The following is a 20,000-nucleotide window of genomic DNA, read 5'->3' as shown; positions in this document are numbered from 1 at the left end:
TATTTTTGCTAATGCCGGGAGAGTTGCTATATCAGTGTTAATCATCTGCATGAGATATTGAACAATGTGGTCCTGTTCTGATGAATAGCGAGGGGCTTATGGGAGGAGGTGATAGAAAATCTTAAATTGGCTTTGTGGCTGCAAGTGCTCAATGGATAAGTCAGTCAATGAGGTGAACTCCTCACCCCGCTCCCCATCAGGACCCACTCCTATTCCTGAGTTCCCTGTAAATCTGTAAGTGGCACCAACCCTCTGCCCCTTCACCTCCATCCAGCCACCAGCTGCCCCTGAATCCACCTCTGATTTCTGCATCCCGATCCCATTGCCACTGCCCAGCTCAGCCCCTTGGGCCTTGGATAGCCCCATATCTTCCTGCATCTAATCTTGCCCCGTCAAAGCATCCCCCCTCTGATGCCGGAGTGATGGGGGTTCCAGGTCACCCAGCAGTTTAAAACCCACTGGTTGCCTACAGATCATGTAGAAACACCTTTCCAGCCTTCTGTTCCTGGGGGCATCTCTCCCCTCCTTACTTGCCCTGTGTAACCTGGTCCATCGTGGACACGTCCACATCATCAGGGGGCCTGACAACCCCAGACCTCTCCCTTTCCTCCTAACTCCACTGCTGGCGTCAGTTCAGGCTCATCCTCTCTGTCCCCCCCACCCCATGTCTGTCCCCTCCAGTCCAACCAGAGAGCTTTTCCCCACAGAACCCACAGAATTCAGTTGTGTGATTAAGTTCTCAAAAGGCTTGAGTGGCTCACCATCACTTTAGAACATTATCCAAACTCCCCTCAAATGATATTCAGGACCCTTCCCTGTCAGACCCCGCCTCCTCCCCAGGCTTGGTCGTCTTCCATTGCCCTTTTCCACACACATCCCACACTTCATCCTATACATAAGCCCAGGAGCCTGACTGCGTTCAGATTCATATCCACTTGGCTGTGTGACCTTTGGCAAGTTACTTAACCTCTCTGGGCCTCTGTTTCCGTATCTGTAAAATAGAGTTGTTGAGGGTTAAATGAGATGATGCAGGTAAAGTACCTAGAACAGCACCTGACCATAATAAATCCATGTAGGTGTGTGCTAATGTTATTGCCCTAGTGATCTGGTCCCTGAAAATCTCATGAGTGGGGTTTCCAGGGCACTCCCCACTCCACCTGCTGGCTATTCTCCAGCCACTGGAATGAATCCTGCTCTCTCCTGCTTTCTCAAAACCCCACTGCTGCAGCACTCTATTTGTTCTTCCCCTGGGCCTCACCTGGCTACCTTTCACCATGCCCCTTCCTGCCTGGCCCTCAGTAACCTAGCTGCAGACTGCTGCCTCCTCTCCTGACTCAGAAATTGCCTGGTACATGGTACACTGGGAGGAGGAATTTGCACCCCTCCTTCCCCCTTCCCCCCCAACCCCTGCCCCTGGCCACGTGAGGATGGATTGGCTGAGACCGGAAGGGGCTGCTCCCTGCCCTTGCCTGGCATGTACTGTATAACATCTGCTTGTCTACCAAAGCCTTGTTTTATGCTGCCAAGCTGCTCCCTGTGCCTGCGACACCAGGGGTCTCGGTTGCTAAGATTGGATGCAAATCCACCCGAGTGACAGAGGACCGCTCTCACTGGCTTTGACGTCCCCGCTATTGCAGACACAGTATTTCTTCGGCAGTTGTCCCCTCACCTGTCCCCTCGCTGCTAATAATGTTTTATGGCTTGGTATTCCAGTGGCTGAATTTCTCTCTCGAAATAGTTTAGCCTGAGTCTACCCCCACTGCCCAGCCGACTCCCTCAAGTGCATCACAAATCTCCCATGGCGGGGGGCTGGGGGGGGGGGGTTCCTGCTCCCGTAGATCATCCCCGTGCACTGATCACCACATCCCTGAATCAGCCCTCCTCCTCTAATTCACATCACTCGCGTGTTTGTAGCACAGCCTTCCACTGGGTGATGTCAAGATAAATCATTGTTCAGAACCCGTTAGCTGGCGGGAGCCAGGGACCTCAGCGTGACCCGCTTTACTGTATAGGTGAGTACAACACAGTCTAGGAGGTCAGGTGACTTTCTTACAGTCACGCAGTCAGATGTTTCCTAACTAAACGGACTGGAATCCAGATTTTCTGTTTCTCACTTCAGTACTCTTTCTAACTCACCAAAAACTATTCCTTTTTTTTTTTCAATGAAAAAATTTTAACTCAAAGTGGTAAAACGTGTAACATAAAATTTACCACCTTAGCCAGTTTAAAGTGTGCCATTCAGTGGTGTTAAGTATATTCATATTAGTGTACAGCCATGGACGGAGGAGCCTGGTGGGCTGCAGTCCATGGGGTCGCTGAGTCAGACACGACTGAGCGACTTCATTTTCACTTTTCGATTTCATGCACTGGAGAAGGAAATGGCAATCCACTCCAGTGTTCTTGCCTGGGGAATCCCAGGGACGGGGGAGCCTGGTGGGCTGCCGTCTGTGGGGTCGTACAGAGTCAGACATGACTGAAGCGACTTAGCAGCAGCAGCAGCAGCAGCAGCAACCATCATCTGCTGCTGCTAAGTCACTTCAGTCGTGTCCAACTCTGTGCGACCCCACAGACGGCAGCCCACCAGGCTCCCCCGTCCCTGGGATTCTCCAGGCAAGAACGCTGGAGTGGATTGCCATTTCCTTCTCCAGTGCATGAAAGTGAAAAGTGAAAGGGAAGTCGCTCAGTCGTGTCTGACTCTTAGCGACCCCATGGACTGCAGCCCACCAGGCTCCTCCGTCCATGGGATTTTCCATCTACAGAACTTTTTTCTCTTCCCAAACTGAAACTCTGTATACATCACACAGTCACTCCCCAGTCCTCCCCCTTCCCAGTCTTTGGTAACTACCTTTTCACTTTCTGTCTCTCTGAATTTGATTGCTCTAGATACCTGATTCAGGTAGCCCTAGTGGTAAAGAACCCGCCTGCGATCGCAGGAGACGTAAGAGACTCGGGTTCCATCCCTGGGTCAGGAAGATCCCCTGGAGGAGGGCATGGCAACCCACTCCAGTATTCTTGCCTGGAGAATCCCATGGATAGAGGAGCCTGGCGGGCTACAGTCCATGGGGTCACAAAGGGTTGGACATGACTGAAGCCATTTATCATGCATAGCATACAGGTACCTCATACAGTGGAAGCACATACTATTTTTTCCTTTAGTGTGATGGATTATTTCACTTAGCACAGTGTCTTCAAGTTTCATTGTAGTGTATGTCAGAATTTCCTTCTTGTTTATAGCTGAATAATACTTGACTGTATGTACATACCACGTTTTGTTTATCCATTCATCTGTTGATGGACACTCAGGTTTCTCCCACATTTTGGCTAGTGACAATAAAGCTGCTATGAACATGGGCGTAGAAACATCTGTTTGCCAAGAGCTATCCCTTATGAAAATATATTCAGAGACGCTTGCTGCTACTGGTATTTTTTTTTTTTAAATGGTAAGTTTGGAAAAGAACAACAGCAACAAAAAACCATCTTGAAGAATAAAAACGTCACTAATTTTACCTGGTATGTATCTCCTGTATTTCATACTCATGTTGCCTATAATTTTAAGTTTTATACAGAGAATTTTAACTGAGGGAGACTTTTTAACCATCTGTGTATTAAGGAGAACACTTGAAGTGTTTTTAAGGGACAGACAGTATGAGAACTGAGTACGACCTTGGCTAACCATGGCGTTCTGGAGATTTCATTCATTCAAAGTATGAGCTTATCTTGACAGTAGTACAGACGGAAATTTTTGTGGTGGTGCTTCTTTAAGACTGTGTGCATGGGTCCTAAGTTGCTCCAGTCGTGTCTGACTCTGTGTGATCCTGTAGACTGTAGCCCACCAGGCTCCTCTGTCCATGGGATTCTCCAGGCAAGAATACTGGTTGCCATTTCCTTCTCCAGGGGATCTTCTCGACCCAAGGATGACCATTAACATTTTGTAGAGTGCTTTTGTGTTGTTATTCGGTAGCTAAGTTGTGTCCAATTCTTTGTGACCCCATGGACTGCAGCACACCATTCTTCCCTGTCCATCTCCACCTCCTGGAATTTACTCAAATTCATGTCCGTTGAGTCGGTGATGCCATCCAACCATCTCATCCTCTGTCATCCCCTTCTCCTCCTGCCCTCAATCTTTCCCAGCATGAGGGTCTTTTCTAAGGAGTTAGTTCTTTGTACCAGGTGGCCAAATGACTAAGAGTCACATTTTGAATGGGGGCCCAGGAGGCGAGTCTTTCCTGGTCACATTTCTTAAATATCCACTAGGGGGCAGTAAAAGACATAAAATTTTCAATAGTGCCAATGAGTGCCTAGCAATCTGGCCACCGTGCCCTCTGCACATCTCTCTCGGTTCTCTGTGCACAGTTACAAGGTAATGAATTTCACATGCAAGGGCATGTGTGGGTGAAACTGGTGATACCGTCAGCTGTAGTCCAAGTGCAAGTTTTTCTCATATTCTGGGTAGCATTAATACATAAAACTTCATTCAGTATGTAGGGTCCAGATTGCATTTTTATTTAATTCACGTTAGCCCAGTGATTCTCAAACGGAGTGAACACCAGAATTACCCGTCATGCTTTTTCTCAAATACATATATGCTCAGGTCTCATCCCAGATCTATTAAGTCAGAATTTCTGGGCCTGGGGCCTAGTTATATAGACTATCTTTAGATTCTGGTCCATGCCTTCTTGCTAAGAACCAATGCGTTCATTCTGTAATAACTTTAATAACTGGGGGGAAGAGGTCACCTTTGAGTAAAACCTCTGAGGAAAGTGAATGTGACTTCTAGAATTTTTTTCTCTTTTTAAAATAGAAGTTACTGAAGGGGTCTGGTGGCTTGGGGGATGACATTCAGAACAGCTATGCAGCTTTCCCATAAATGGTGCCTATATTGGAGCAAGCCGGGAGCCCAGACAGGAGACCTAGAACTGAGGCAGGCCTGGCAAACTCAGGGTCTATGATGACAGTTCCAAGAAGGCCAAGCTCAGAGGCCAAACTCTTCAGTGTGTGGCCATACTAAGAGAACCTTTCCAATAGCATTCAGGGAAAAAGAGACCTTTTTTATTTTGTCAGAGATAAAGATGACACAGAGAACTTGCTGTGAGGTCAGAAGGCTTCAGTTCTCATCCTGTGTGTGTGTGCTAAGTGGCTTCAGTGGCATCCGACTCTCTGCGACCCCATGGACTGTATCCCGCCAGGCTCCTCCATCCATGGGATTCTCCAGGCAAGAATACTGGAGTGGGTTGCCATTTCCTTCTCCAGGGGATCTTCCCGACCCAGGAACAGAACCCGCGTCTCTTAGTTCTTCTGCGCTGGCTGGGGTGTTCTTCAGCACTAGCGCCAGCTGGGACGCCCCAGTTCTCATCCTAACCGTCCCCATAGCCAGTTAGGGAACCCAAGGCCACTCATGTCACCTCTCTGAGCCTCCACTGCTCCGTTTGAATTATGAGAGGATTGGGTGCCATTGATCTCCGAGGATCCTTCCTGTTCTAAAGGTTCCATGATCCTGTTGGTATTAATAATCTTGATTTGTATGGTACTACTCTGGCAAAGAGCAGAAGAAATATTCAGTAATGCAGTGAATGACAGAGACTATTGACCATGTAGTTTAATTTATTTAAGGCATATACAGTGAATCCAAAGGAGAAAATATTGTGGCCAACAATATATTGAGCTGTTAGTATCTTCAGCATAGCAAAAGCTTTCCAGAGGGAAAAATTACCCATCAGTACAAACCTGACATTTTTCACTTCTTGATCCATACTGCCATTTCTCCAGTACGCTTATATTTACTGTAAAGGGCCAAACGTATGAATGCTTCAGATGAATATTAAATAACTATATAAGCGTCAAGGTCACTGTTGCGAGGGAGGCTCGGTGGAGGGCCCTGGGAGGCCGGCATTGATCTCCCGTGAAGTTCCATTCTCGAATCCTGCTGACGAGGGGGAAACAATGGATGTGGACCATTATTAAGGCTTTAAATGTTTCCTCCATTGTTAACGATCTTTTACAAGCCCGGAGTAACTGATAGTGCCCAAGGAATTGGCAAAAGCTTCACTTAGAAATATAGGCTGGTCAGAGAGATAAGTAAAACCCAGAGCACAGATGTCCTGGGTTGGGCTTACGCAGCAGAGGTGTGCAGCCAGGCGAGAGCAGCGCTGGGGCACGCCAGCTTAGCTCTGTTAAGGTTCAGCAAGGAAGGAAAGCTCACCCTCGGGCTCTTTCAAGCCAGAAGCTGCAGAGAGAGTGGCTCCCTCTTTCAAATTCGCCAGTTAGGGGCTTCTCTGGTGGTCCAGTGGTTAAGACTTCGCCTTCCAAGGCAGGGGATACTGGTTCAATTCCTGATCAGGGAGTGCAGATCCCACACGCCTTGCAGCTAAAAAAAAACCCGAAGGATAAAATAGGGCTTCCCTGGTGGCTCAGAGGTTAAAGCGTCTGCCTCCAATGCGGGAGACCCGGGTTCGATCCCTGGGTTGGGAAGATCCCCTGGAGAAGGCAATGGCAACCCACTCCAGTATTCTTGCCTGGAAAATCCCATGGACGGAGGAGCCTGGTGGGCTGCAGTCCACGACGGGGTCGCAAAGAGTCGGACACGACTGAGCGACTTTACTTACTTACTTACTTAAAATAGAGGCAGAGGACTTCCCTGGTGGCTCAGTGCTAGAGCATCCGCCTGCCAATGCGGGAGACACGGATTCAATCCCTGATCCGGGAAGATCCCGCAGACCTCGGAGCAACTAAGCCCGTGCACCACAACTACTGATTCTGTGCTCTGGAGCCCAAGAACCGCGACTACTGAGCCCACACGCTGCAGCTACTGAAGCCTTCGTGCCCTTGAACCAGTGCTCCGCAACAAGAGAAGCTGTCTCAAGGAGCAGCCCACGCACTTCAGCGAAGAACAGCCCCTGATCTCCGCAACTGGAGAAACGCCCATGCAGCAACGAAGACCCAGCAAAGCCACAAATAAATAAACACCCAGAGGCAATAGTGTGGCAATTTCAATAAAGACTAAAAATGGTCCACATTAAAAAAAAAAAAAAAAAAAACCCTTTTTAAAAAAATTAAAAATTTAACAAAAACAACGAAAAACCAGATCCACCTTTAAATTTCCTCCAGTTCCCCTCCCCTGGTGAAAACCTCTCAAGGATCAGACAAGTGTCTGGGGGAAACTGGATGTGTGCGAGTGGTGCAGAGCCAGGCTGAGTGTCTGCGCCGGTCAAGCGCCCCGGGTAATTATGTGGGTGTCCTGCTGACCTGGAGCTGGGAGGAGAGCGGATCTTAGGATGACAGAATCTAGTTTCAAAAGATCTCAGCAGATCAAAGGATTGAGTGAGTCTAACAGATGAACTTAATGAGAAACACAGAAGCTGAAACTCACAGTTCCCGTGCGCAAGCTCTCTGTGGTGGCGCGTTCCGCCCTGTGCACATTTCAGTTTATTTCCTCTTTACAGTGATCCGGGGGGGGGGGCCGGGGGAAGGTTTTTACATCCCTGTTTTTAAACGAGGAGACTGAGGCACGGAAGTACAGAGGATGGTGCGCACACCTCAGGGCCCTTGATCCAGGTTCCAATCCTGGTTCTGCCCCTCAGTCTTCCAGAAAGTTACTTCATCTTTTAAAAAAACAGCAACGCTATAATTGCTTTAAATAAAGACTTTGGAGTTTCTTATAACGTTTCACACACACAAGAAAAAACAACCAACCAGCAACACCGAGGCTTTATGGCCGCCTTTTGTGTGTCAGCTTCAGTGGGCTTCACCCTTTGCATGTGTTATCTCATTTAATCCTCAGAACAATCTTGCTCCTATTTTACAGACGGAGAAGACGCAGATAATTTACGTAGCTTGCACGGGGTCACACAGGAAGCACCAGGGCGGGGATATGAGACCAGACCGTCTGACTTCCAGGCCTGCGCTCCCTGTTTCCTATATTATGAAAAGGGAACAACCAGATGTCTGTGAGGGCTGGATGAAATAACTTCTGTAAAATGCCTCATATAGTCCCCACACATAGTGAAGTGAAGTGAAGGTCACTCAGTCGTGTCCGACTCTTTGCGACCCCATGGACTGTACAGTCCATGGAATTCTCCCGGCCAGAATACTGGAGTGGGTAGCCTTTCCCTTCTCGAGGGGATCTTCCCAACCCAGAGATCGAACCCAGGTCTCCCACATTGCAGGTGGGTTCTTTACTAGCTGGGCCACTAGGGAAGCCCAAGAATACTGGAATGGATAGCCTGCCCCTTCTCCAGCAGATCTTCCCAACCCAGGGATCGAACCAGGTCCCCTGCATTGCAGGTGGATTCTTTACCAACTGAGCTATCAGGACTTGCTCAGGGTGATAGCTAATAACTGGCCAATACCTGGGGTTGGAACCCCGGTCTCATGATTGCAAATTGGCTGCACTGTGGAGGACAAGATCGGGGGCAATCTGGGGGTCCCTGTCTCAGTACCTGGCACAGTGTTACCTCTCTGGCAGGAGCTGAGCGAGTCCTTACATAGGTGGGGTCATTCTGTCACTCATTCACCATTTGCCAAGGTCCTGCTGTGTCTCGGGGAGCAGAGAGGACAGCAATATGATGCTAACCACCCCTTTTCTGCCCCCAGGTTCGAATGGTGAAAGATGGGGACCCCTCCTGGAAGCCCACTTTTATTGTGAAACCTGACGGTGGTTGCCAGGGTGACGGAATCTACCTCATCAAAGACCCCAATGACATCCGCCTGTCAGGGACGCTCCAGAGCAGGCCGGCGGTGGTCCAGGAGTACATCTGCAAGCCCCTCCTCATCGACAAACTCAAGTTCGATATCCGTCTGTACGTCCTACTAAAGTCTCTGGAGCCCTTAGAGATCTACATAGCCAAAGACGGGCTCTCTCGGTTTTGCACAGAGCCGTACCAGGAGCCCAGCCCCAAAAACCTGCACCACATCTTCATGCATTTGACCAACTACTCCCTGAATATCCACAGCGGGAACTTCATCCATTCGGACAGTACTAGCACAGGCAGCAAAAGGACTTTTTCTAGCATTCTCTATAGGTTGTCCTCCAAGGGCGTTGACATCAAGAAGGTCTGGTCCGATATCATCTCCTTGGTGATCAAGACCGTCATTGCCCTGACTCCAGAACTCAAAGTGTTCTACCAGTCAGATATCCCCGCGGGGAGGCCGGGCCCCACCTGCTTCCAGGTAAGCAGTGCCAGTTCCCAGCCAGAGTTCTTGGCCTTGACCGGGCCCTTGGAGGGCTCCCTCGTCTCCTGCGGGGTGAGGGATGGGGGCAGGGTGGTCAGAGGAGTGGAGGGATGGTTGCCTGAATGGACTTTGGTGTGAAAGCAGAGTCCAACTTTCTGCCTTCTATTCACTGGCTGTGTGACTTGGGGCAAGTTCCTTCCATTTTCTCACCTGTAAAATGAGACTAAGAGTAAACGTCCCTTAAAGGATGCTTGTAAGAGTCAAATGAGCAGTATGGAAAGCCCCAGTGCCTCCTATTCATTCTTTCTTCCTGCAGTTTTCACCAGCTACTTAGCAGCGGCCAGGCACTGTTCAAGGTACCAGTGAGACAGGAAGTCAGGTCCCTGCCGGCTGATGCAGAGAATCTGTGCTCTTGTGGGAGAATAAGTTAAAGAGCAATTCGTGGAGGGACTTCACTGGTGGTCCAGTGGTTAGGACTCCACGCTTCCAGTGCACGGGGCCTAGGTTCGCCACCCGGGGGGGGACCTAGGGTCTAACATGCTGTGTAGAATGGCCAGAAAAAAAGGAAAAAAGCCATTAGTATAGAGTGTCATGAGTGCTGGAAGAGAGGAAACATACCAGGTGCTGTGAGATCGTGGGGCCGTCTAACATTTTCTGAGTGGGAACGAGGGTGGTCTGGGAAGACTTCCCAGAAGTAGCAGCAGTTAAACTAGGATCTGGAGTAAGAGTTAGATGGAGCCGGCGAGACTGGAGAGGGCTGGGGAGACAAAGCATCCTGGGGGGGACGTGCTTGCAGCCCCAGAGGTGAGTCTGGATGGAGGGTGGGGTTTGGAGCAGAGACATGGAGGGAGATGAGGAACTTGAGGTGGGAGAGGTCGGTGGGGTAAGTTGTGGAAAGCTGAGGGCAGTGGGGTCCACGGCAGGGTGCCCAACGGGCACTGAGGCACTCAGGTTTGCGTGTGACAAAGACCAAACTGGCCACAGGGTGAAGACCAGACTGAGGGGAGACTAGGAGCAGGGTTGTGGGGGGAACTAGTGAGCTGAGTGCTTCCCTACAAGCAAGAGAGGATGCTGGCTTGGGTTGTGAAGGGCTTGGTGGCGTTGGAGAGAACAGATGTGAGAACCGTGGTGGTGGTGGTGGTGGTTTAGTCGCTCAGTCGTGTCCGACTCTGGCGACCCCATAGACTGCAGCCCTCCAGGCTCCCCTGTCCATGGGATTCTCCAGGCAAGAATGCTGGAGTGGGTTGCCCTTTCCTTCTCTAGGGGATCTTCCCAACCTAGGAATCGAACCCGGGTCTCCTGCATTGCAGGCAGATTCTTTACTGACTGAGCTATGTGGGAAGCCCATGTGAGAACTATGGAAAGGGTCAAACAACCAGACGTGGTGATTGGCTGGGGCTGTGGGACAGTGGAGAGACCGTGGTGGGGAAGAGGCGGAGAACCCAGACCGACTTCCAGCTGGCTTAGGTGCTTGGATGGATGGAGAGAAGCCACCGGAGGGGGGCCAGGCTTGTGGGCAGGGGTCAGGAGTTGGACTTGAACTTGGCTTTGAAAGGCCTGTGTGACATCCAAGTGGGGAGGTTAGGGGGACATTGGCCCTCTGATCCCGGAGTACAGGAGCGAGAGGGCTGGGCGGGAGAGAGATGGGGAGCAACAATGTTCAGATGGTCATGGGGCTGTGAGACGCTGCGGGGTGAGCAGAGGCCCGAGAAGACTCCCCTGGGCACTGCCATTCAGTAAGGGACAGGGTGATGTGTGGAGCACTGGGCCAGCCAGTGGGCGGGGAGGAGATGGACACGGGGGTGGCACATCCTTCCAGGTTATTCAGCCGTGAAGGTGGTAGGGGGGACCCGGAGTCCAGGCGCTTGGTGGACAGACAGTTTCCTGCAGGTAAATCGGGGTAGGGAGCAGATGATACGAAATACCACCTCTGGGACCCCCTCGATCTAATCTTGAAGCAGTTAGTATATAAGAAAGAATACGTGGAACATGTGTGTAAGCTGTGAAGCAGAAGCACGAAACCATCGTCTCCAATCTGCCTCCCAACCCAAGGTCCCCAGTTATAGTGCCGCTCCCTGATCCCGTCCTTACCCCGAGGTAACCATCGTCCTGAATGTTCTCATTATCATTTCCTTGCTTAAAAAAAAAATACTTTTATTATATGCGAATATATCCCTAAGGAATATATCGTTTTGCTTGTTTCTGAGCATCATAAAAACACTGCAATCATGTACATAGTCTTCTGCCACTTTCTTTTCTGCTCTGCATGGAGGTAGGTCGTTGGTTTCGTTTCATTTGCTCGGCTGTACATCCCATTGTAAATACGCACGGTTTGTTCATTGGTTCTTCTATCAATGAATGTTTGAGTTTCTAGTCCTTTAAAGGCTGTGGCAGGAGAGACACAGGTAGGTAGCATGGAACAGGAAGGGGGAGGGGGAAGCAGCGGGGTGGCATCTCTGAGGGAGAGGATGCTCGTTCGGAAGCAGGAGAGGAGGCTGGCCCCAGGATACAGCCCCAGATCCAGAGAGGCTACCCTGGTAGTGGGAGCCAGTCAGCAGGCTTTCCGGGAAGGCCGGTGGAAGCCTTTGGCGGGGCATTCAGGCAGTGGTCAGTTTTGGGGGTGGTGGTGGTGGAGGTAATTGTCATCCAAAATCTGTCTTTAGGCACTTGGACCTCAGCCTTTGGACCCCAGGCAGGATGTCCAGCTCAGCCTTCAGGCTTACGGCATTAGAAAGGGGAAGTGGGCACCACTTAGAGGCAGGACCAGAGGAAACAAATCCTGGCTTGAACCACTGGAAGGTTAGGGAGAAGGAGAGAGTTGCAACGTGGAGGCATCCAGGGGTCATCCCAGGGGACTGCGTGGTCACATCTGTTCGACAGTGACAGCTATTCCGGGAGCGTCATGTGGGCCCTTGTGCGTGGCCAAGCCGCAGAGCCCTGGCACAGCGAGGGTGCAGGGTGGAGGGCCAGGGCCGTGGTTTTTCTGCCTGTCTTGCTGTGGACCAGCAGCATGGGGCAGCCATGGGGTGGAACCAGGGCCCCAGCTGGAGGGCAGACAGAGAGGGAGCCGCTGGTTTGGACAGAGCACAGCTGGCACATGGAACCACAGGCCCGTAAGCGTTTTCCACTGCTCGACCACGCTGAGTGCTGCCAGGCCTGGGGTCGGGAGAGGAGCACAGGGCCGGAAGCAACCCTCCAGGAGGAGTTCATCCTCTTCCCGGCTTGGGGGCCCCATGGGCACGTTTCCTCGCCACCCCGAGCTTCTGTTTCTTTCTCTGTGAATCACCTACACTCTCCTCCTTACCTGCCATCTTGGGAGCAGTGTGAAGGAATGAGGGGAAATCCTTTGATGTGGTATAAAGCATTGTGGTGGTTTAGCTGCTCAGTCGTGTCCAACTCTTACAACCCCAGGGACTGTAGCCCATCAGGCTCCTCTGTCCATGGGATTCTCCAGGCAAGAATACTGGGGTGAATTGCCATTTCCTTCTCCAGGGGATCTTCCCGATCCAGGGATTGAACCCACATCTCCTGAATTGCATGAGGGTTCGTTACCCACTGAGCTGCCAGGGAAGCCCACAAAGCATTAGATACTTGAAATCTGTTTTAACGTACGTTTCAGACTCACAGTGATTGAGAAAATAGTATCTTTTTCTCCTTGGAGTCCTCTCTTGCTTTCTTTATCCTTATCACTTGTTGAAACACTTGTTAGTTTAGGTCTCAAACACCTGAACTAACTTGGAACCCAAAGCTTTGGGGACAACACATGGTTCTGAGATTGACTTGCTGTGTGACGTTATATAAGCCGCTTGACTTTTCTGTGCCTCCGTTTCCTCACCTACATCACAGGGCTGTCAGCTAACTCACATGAGATCAAGATGATAAAGGGCTTTGCAAACTATAACGTTTTGTGCATATATAATACATTTTTTCTTTGTCATGGATGCCCGTTTTGCTTGTAGCCAGGCCTGGCCCAGAATGCAGCATTCCAGAACATACACTCTAAGCCAACAAAATTACATTTATCCTAAACATGTGACTGTGACCCCTTTCCAATCACAGCCACAATAACTACTTGGGAAATTGTGAGGCCCAGAGCAGGGGCTGGCGTGGCTGGGCTGTGGGCAGCTTTCCTGTAATCTGTTGCCTAGGAACGTGGCTGCCCTGTCATTCTGGCCTGTCCCCCTGTCATTGCCCAGACAGCCCCCAGCAACATTTCCCCCTGTCAGTCTTCTGGAGGGCAGCTCTGTGACCCTGGCTTACAGAGTCAGGCCCGTCTGGGTCTAGACGATTCATGTGGCAGAAATGCACACACAGGGGAGAGCTTTCTAGCTCAGCTTTCGTGAACTTTTCTATCCCAGTTCCGCAGCTGGGTTTCTGTCTTCCTCTCGCTCTGGTCCACTTCTCTCCTTGGCTGTGATCCTTTCCCTTCGGTGTCTGGAGGAGGCACCTTCTGTGAGTGCTAAGGTGCTTCTTCTCTCCCTTCTTTGCTCTTCTGATTTCCCCACCATCAGCCCCAGACACCCCTCAGGAAGGAGGGGAAGGAATAGCCCAGCACTCACACATGGGCTTGAGTTTAGTTCTCAGACGCCCTGGATTTGAGCTAACCCCAGCTCCTGCTTCCAGCAGCTCTAGCTGGAGAGCTTGGCAAGTTAACCTTTCTCTGCCTCAGTTTCCTTATCTGCAAATAGAATATTGGTTCCTGCCTCACAGAGTTGTTGTGAGACTGAGTGAGAGAAAACTGTGTTGAAAAGTACCCAGCGGTGGCAATCACTTAATAAATAAGGTCATTTCATTTGCTATCAGTCATGACAGTTGTTCTTAAACTGGTCTACGAAGAAGTGCCTTGAACTTAGGGGGAAACCAGGAAGCAAGTCACATTTCCAACTTAATGGAACACTGGTGTTCCAAGGAGCACAGTTTGAGAAACAGGTCCTGACCCCTGCTGCCTCCCAGCCTGGCCCCAGCCTCGCTTCCCCGTTCCTCCCAGATCCACGCGAGTCTGCCAAACACAGCTGACTCCTGTCTCTTGGACATCCTCTGTGTTTCCCCCATTCTGCCCTTTTGTTCTTTCCTGGCTTGGCCCCTTCTGCCACGCTCTCCCCTCTTCTGCCACGCTCTCTTCTCCCTCTCTTGCAAAATCTAGTGCTGGCAAGGTATAGCTGGAATCCCATCTTCTCCATAAAGCCTTCCTCGACCACTTTTGACATGAAAGCTTTTTTTTTTTTTTCCCTTTTGTAAGACACATATGCTGGCCACCCACTGACACAAGCCCTGAGCTAGCTGTGGGCGTGTGGTGTGGGTGAGGTTGCAGTCCTGCCCCTAAGAGGTGCGCGGTGTGGTGGGGAACAGTGCCACGTGGGGGTCGTGAGCACCGTGGGGGGACGTGTGCAGGATTATGGGAGAACACAGACGAGGCAGCTTGTCTGCAGTCCCCGCGTTGGAAGTGTGGAGTCTTAGCCACTGGACCACCAGGGAAATCCCAGTGTGACTTCCAACCAACGCCTCTGCTTCCATCCCAGTCCAGACAGCCGTCATCCTGTACTTGTATCACTGCGATCGCCTCCTAATTGATGTTCGTTTTCCCACCCTGGCTGCTTGGAGCCTATTTTTCTCACTGTAGCTAAAGTGATTCTTTTAAAACATGTCAGATTAAATTACTTCCCTGTGTAAAGCCTCCAATGGCTTTCTCATTGCACTTAAAATCCTGGCTCCTTACCATGGCTTGCAAGATGCTACATGATCTATCCCTTGCCATTCTGTCTGACCTCATCATCTCCTGTCTCCCTCCCTCTCACTCCTTGCTGTTCGTCAGAAGTGGCCTATGTTCTTGCCGTTCCTTCTGCTTGGGACGCTCTTCTTCAGCTCTTCAAATGACTTATTTGCTCACTTCACTCAGTCCCTGTTCATACATCACCTCCTGAGTCTTTGGCTTCTGGTCATGATGGAGTAACAAAGACTGGACTTAACCTTCTTTTGAAAACAACTAGAATACCAGACAAAGTACACGAAAGAAGTGTTTTCAGATTTTGCACCACAGACAGCTCGGCATCGTAATCCCCAAGGAAAGTGGGGAACAAAAGCTGAGAAGCGTCTACAGTTGCCTCAGCTTTCTGTCTGAGGGCACTCTCCAAGACATGGGTGGGGGTGGGGGGCACCTAAACAGAGCCCTGTGACCTCAGTGAGTCGAGGAGATGGAGATAAACATTTAGTAATGCCAAGGTGGCTGGAATTCTGTGGGCAGAGTTCTTTAAAGGAGGCACCCAAGCAGGAAAAGAGCTGCAGGAACCTGCATGGGAATCCCTGTACACCTTTGCTGAGTGCTGGGCTATTCATATGTGGAGGGTTAATCCACAGAGTTGGGCAAAGAATGACCAGGGAACTGAGAAGATGAACCAGAGCTCACACAGAGCAGGGAGATGTCCAAGCTCCAAAGAGTCAGTGTGGAGAGTGCTTGGTGGTTACTGGACACATTCAAGGGAGACTGCAGAGAAGTTCTGTCCTAATGGATTGAGTCTTCCCTGGGATGAAAGTTACTCTAGACTCAACCTGCTGCTGTTGCTGCTAAGTCACTTCAGTCAGGTCCGACTCTGTGTGACCCCATAGACAGCAGCCCACCAGGCTCCACCATCCCTGAGATTCTCCAGGCAAGAACACTGGAGTGGGTTAGTAAAGCTTAAATAATAGGCCTGGAAGGTATCAACGTAATCAGCAAATAACTGACTGCCTAAAAATTTCAGTTCGGTTCAGTCGCTCAGTTGTGTCCGACTCTTTGTGACCCGCCCCCCCTGGACTGCAGCACGCCAGGCTTCCCTGTCCATCACCAACTCCCAGAGCTTGGTCAGACTCATGTCCATTGAGTTGGTGATGCCATCCAACCATCTCATCCTCTGTTGTCCCCTTCTCCTCCTGCCTTCGATCTTTCCCAGCATCAGGGTCTTTTCAAATGAGTCAATTCTTTGCATCAGGTGGCCAAAGTATTAGAGTTTCAGCTTCAGCATCAGTCCTTCCAATGAATATTCAAGACTGATTTCCTTTAGGATTGACTGGTTTGATTCCTTGCAGTCCAAGGAATTCTCAAGAGTCTTCTCCAACACTGCAGTTCAAAAGCATCAGTTCTTTGGTGCTCAGCTTTCTTTATGGTCCAATTCTCACATCCATACATGACTACTGGAAAAACCATGACTTTGACTAGATGGATCTTTGTTGGCAAAGTAATGTCTCTGCTTTTTAATATGCTATCTAGGTTGGTCATAGCTTTTCTTCCAAGGAGCAAGCATCTTTTAATTTCATGGCTGCAGTCACCATCTGCAGTGATTTTGGAGCCCAAGAAAATAAAGTCTGTGACTGTTTCAATTGTTTCTCCATCTATTTGCCATGAAGTGATGGGACCGGATGCCAGGATCTTAGTTTTCTGAATGTTGAGTTTTAAGCCAACTTTTTCACTCTCCTCTTTCACTTTTATCAAGAGGCTCTTTAGTTCTTCTTCGCTTTCTGTCATAAGAGTGGTGTCATCTCCATATCTGAGGTTATTGATATTTCTCCTGGCAATCTTGATTCCAGCTTGTGCTTCCTCCAGCCTGGCATTTCATATGATGTACTCTGCATATAATTTAAATAAGCAGGGTGACAATATGCAGCCTTGACATATTCCTTTCCCAATTTGGAACCAGTCTGTTGGTCCACGTCTGGTTCTAGCTGTTGCTTCTTGACCTGCATACAGGTTTCTCAGGAGGCAGGTAAGGTGGTCTGGCTTAAAAACTTCACACTTTTTAAAAAGAAGACAAAATCCAGATACTGAGCATTAAATGTCCAGTATCCAATAAAAAGCCACTAGATATTCCCCAAGGCAGGAAAAGGTAACCTATACCTAGGGGGGAAATCAATAGGAACAGTCCCATAAATATTAGAAATAATGAAACTGATAGAAAAAGGATGTTAAAACAGCTACTACAACTATGTACAAAAGTTTAAAGGAAAATAGTTTACTATAGAGAGAAATGAAGCTATGAAAAAGAACCAAATGGAACTTCTAGGAACCAAATGGAAGAAACTGCAATATCCGTATTGAAAATTTCACTGGATTAGAATTAACAGCAAATTAGATACTGTAGAAGAGATGATCAGCAAACTTGAAGACATAGCAATAGAATTTATTCAAAATGAAACACAGAGAGGAAAGTGACAGGAAAAATAAATGAACAGACCCTCAGTTACCTATGGTACAATATCAGATGGTCTAACATCTGTGTAATTGGGAGTTTCCTGAGCAGAGGAGACAAGGAAGACACAGAAAAATATTTGAAGAAATGGCCACACATAGAATAATGTGTACACACACACACCCCCCAAGGCTTATCAAAGTCAAATCAGTGACAATAAGAAAATTTTAAAAGCAGCTAGAGAGAGAAGACACATTATGTTCAGAGGGATGAAGGATAATTGAAAACCTCTCATCAGAAACGGTGCAAACCAGAAGACAACAGGATAACAAATGTCACAAATCCCAGGCCTTTCCTGACCTCCAAGCCCTTCCCTCCATCCACTGTGCACACTCTGTGTTCTTACCTGGTCATAGATATTTACTTGCTTGTGATCTTTCTTCTAGAATGTAAGCTCCAAGAGGGCAGGAGTTAAAACAAACCTTGTCTTCTTCACTGCTTTATCCCCAGTGCCTGGAATACTAAGTAGCATTTGGTAGCTGCTCAGTAGATATTTGATAAATAAAGTTGTCTTCCAAGTAGAAGAGTATAAGGGCAGAGAGCAGGAGAGCATTCTAGAACTACTAATCTGTTGTTTATTTGCTAAGTCACATCCAGCTCTTTTGCAGTCCTGTGGACTGTACCTGCCAAGCTCCTTTGTCAAGGGATTTCCCAGGCAAGAATACTGGAGTGGGTTGCCATTTCCTTCTCCAGGGCATCTTCCCAACCCAGGGACTGAACTAGAGTCGCCTGAGTTGGCAGACAGATTCTTCACCACTTGGGAAGCCCAGAATTCCTAACAGTTCAGCACAATTAGAGCCCAAGACGTGCAGCGTTGAGTCGAAGAAAACGAAGCTAGAGTTTGACACAGATGCTGGTCACAGAGGAATTTGCAGGGCATGCTCTGGAACTTGGGCTTCCTCCTGTAAGCCAGGATTTTAGGTGGAGGGTTCCTGACATTTTATTTGCATTTTAGAAAAATTACTCTGGTAGCCCTTTGTGCCAGGTGATTAGAGGGGTAAGTTTGAGAGCAGGGAAATGAATGGGGGAAGGTATTAAAGTAGTCCAGGTGAAAGATGGTGCGTGTTTGATCTAGACTAGGAACAGGGAGATTGGGCCAGGTCTATAAAGCTGTTTTGGAGGTAGAATGTACAGAGCCTGTGAGCAGCTAGATGTGAAGGGAGGAGAGATTTTTGGCTGACTGCTGCTGGTTCGAAGTCCGTCACAGGCTACAGTTAATATATTGTCTAGGATTGCAGTCCTCTTGAAGCTACGGGGGAAAGGTCCCCTCCCCAGCTTACTCACATGGCTATTGGCAGGCCTCACGTCCGCCTTGCTATCGGCTGGGACATCAGTTCCAGAGGCCATCTCAGCCTCTCCATCCAGCAGCTCACAACACGGAAGCTGGCTTCCCTTAGTGTTGAAGGCACAAGAGAGTAAGAGAATGCATCTCAAGATGCAAGCCGCAGTCTTTTTATATAACCTAATATTTGAAATGATATCCCATCATTTCTGCCCTGTTTTGTTTGTTAGAAAAACATTACTAGGTGCAGCCCACTCTCAGGGAAAGGGGCTTACAAGAAGGTATGAATACAGGAGGTGGTATCATTGGGACTGTCTTAGAGTCTGCCGATCACAGATAGTGAGTTTGGTTATGTTGAATGTGAGTGGTGTGGGATCTCCAAATTGCGACTACTCTGGATGCAGATGGATGTGTAGTTCTGGGCCCTGAAGAGAGGGCAGGCAAGAATACTGAAGTGGGTTGCCATTTCCTTCTCCAGGAGATCTTCCCAACCCAGGGCCTGAACTCAGGTCTCCTGTATTTCAGGCAGATTCTTTACCACTAAGCCACAAGGGAATATGGTATAATACATATAGGGTACATACATATATGGTATATATGTATATATACTACTAATTTAGTATAGATAGATGTGTAGATATAAATATATACTTTTCCCATGGGAACCCCAGGATGTAAAAAAGATAAAAGTTGATCTGATCTGGTCTCCCCAGTGCTTTCCCCTCAAAATAATCTCATATTGAAAAGCACTGAACCAAATAAATTCCTGATTTTCTGCAAGATCTGACATTCTGGGATCTTATAAAAAGACCAACTCAGCTCCTCCAAGTTTTGTGATTCTGTTTCTTGAGATCCACTGCTGCTGCATTTTTCATTAAACTTTTGGGGAAAATTCATCTTTCCTTGAACTGGTGAAGAACTATAAAGATGACTTTCATTAAATACTCTGTGTCAAATACCATGCAAAACATTTTACATCCCATTATCTTTACTTGCTCCTGTCTCCCCAACTCAGGTGTAAGCTCCATGAGGGTAAGGACTTTGTCTAGTCCACTCCTGTATTTCCGGAAGCTTGGAAGAGCCTCCAGGGCACAGGAGGCATTCAGTATTTAACGAATGAATAGACTAAGGTAGGCACTATTCTTATGCCCATTTTACAGATGAGGAAACTGGGGCTTGGAGCTGTTAAGTCACTTGCCGGTAGTTGAAGGCAGTTGAACACAGTTGAAGGCAGAAGTAAGATTTGAAATGAGTTCTTCTGGACTCCAAAGCTAATAATGCCACTTCTTATTGATGGGATCAGTAGGAAACCAGAAAGGGAGCCAGCGTAT

General features: G+C 48.8%; 1 protein-coding gene across 1 annotated transcript in view; it reads left to right on the top strand.

Moving 5' to 3' along the window:
- The window catches only part of TTLL11 (tubulin tyrosine ligase like 11), a 266,109-nt gene that overhangs the window by 90,662 nt on the left and 155,447 nt on the right, over window positions 1–20,000 (top strand). Inside the window, exon 4 of the mRNA XM_040225037.1 lies at window positions 8,590–9,165. Coding sequence (XP_040080971.1) covers window positions 8,590–9,165 — 576 coding nt within the window. The remainder of the gene's footprint in view (window positions 1–8,589; window positions 9,166–20,000) is intronic.

Source organism: Oryx dammah, unplaced genomic scaffold (genome assembly GCF_014754425.2).
Source record: "Oryx dammah isolate SB20612 unplaced genomic scaffold, SCBI_Odam_1.1 HiC_scaffold_25, whole genome shotgun sequence".
NCBI classification, from domain to species: Eukaryota; Metazoa; Chordata; class Mammalia; order Artiodactyla; family Bovidae; genus Oryx; species Oryx dammah.
Note: the sequence above shows the minus strand (reverse complement) of the source record. Positions and strands in the feature narration are given on the sequence as shown.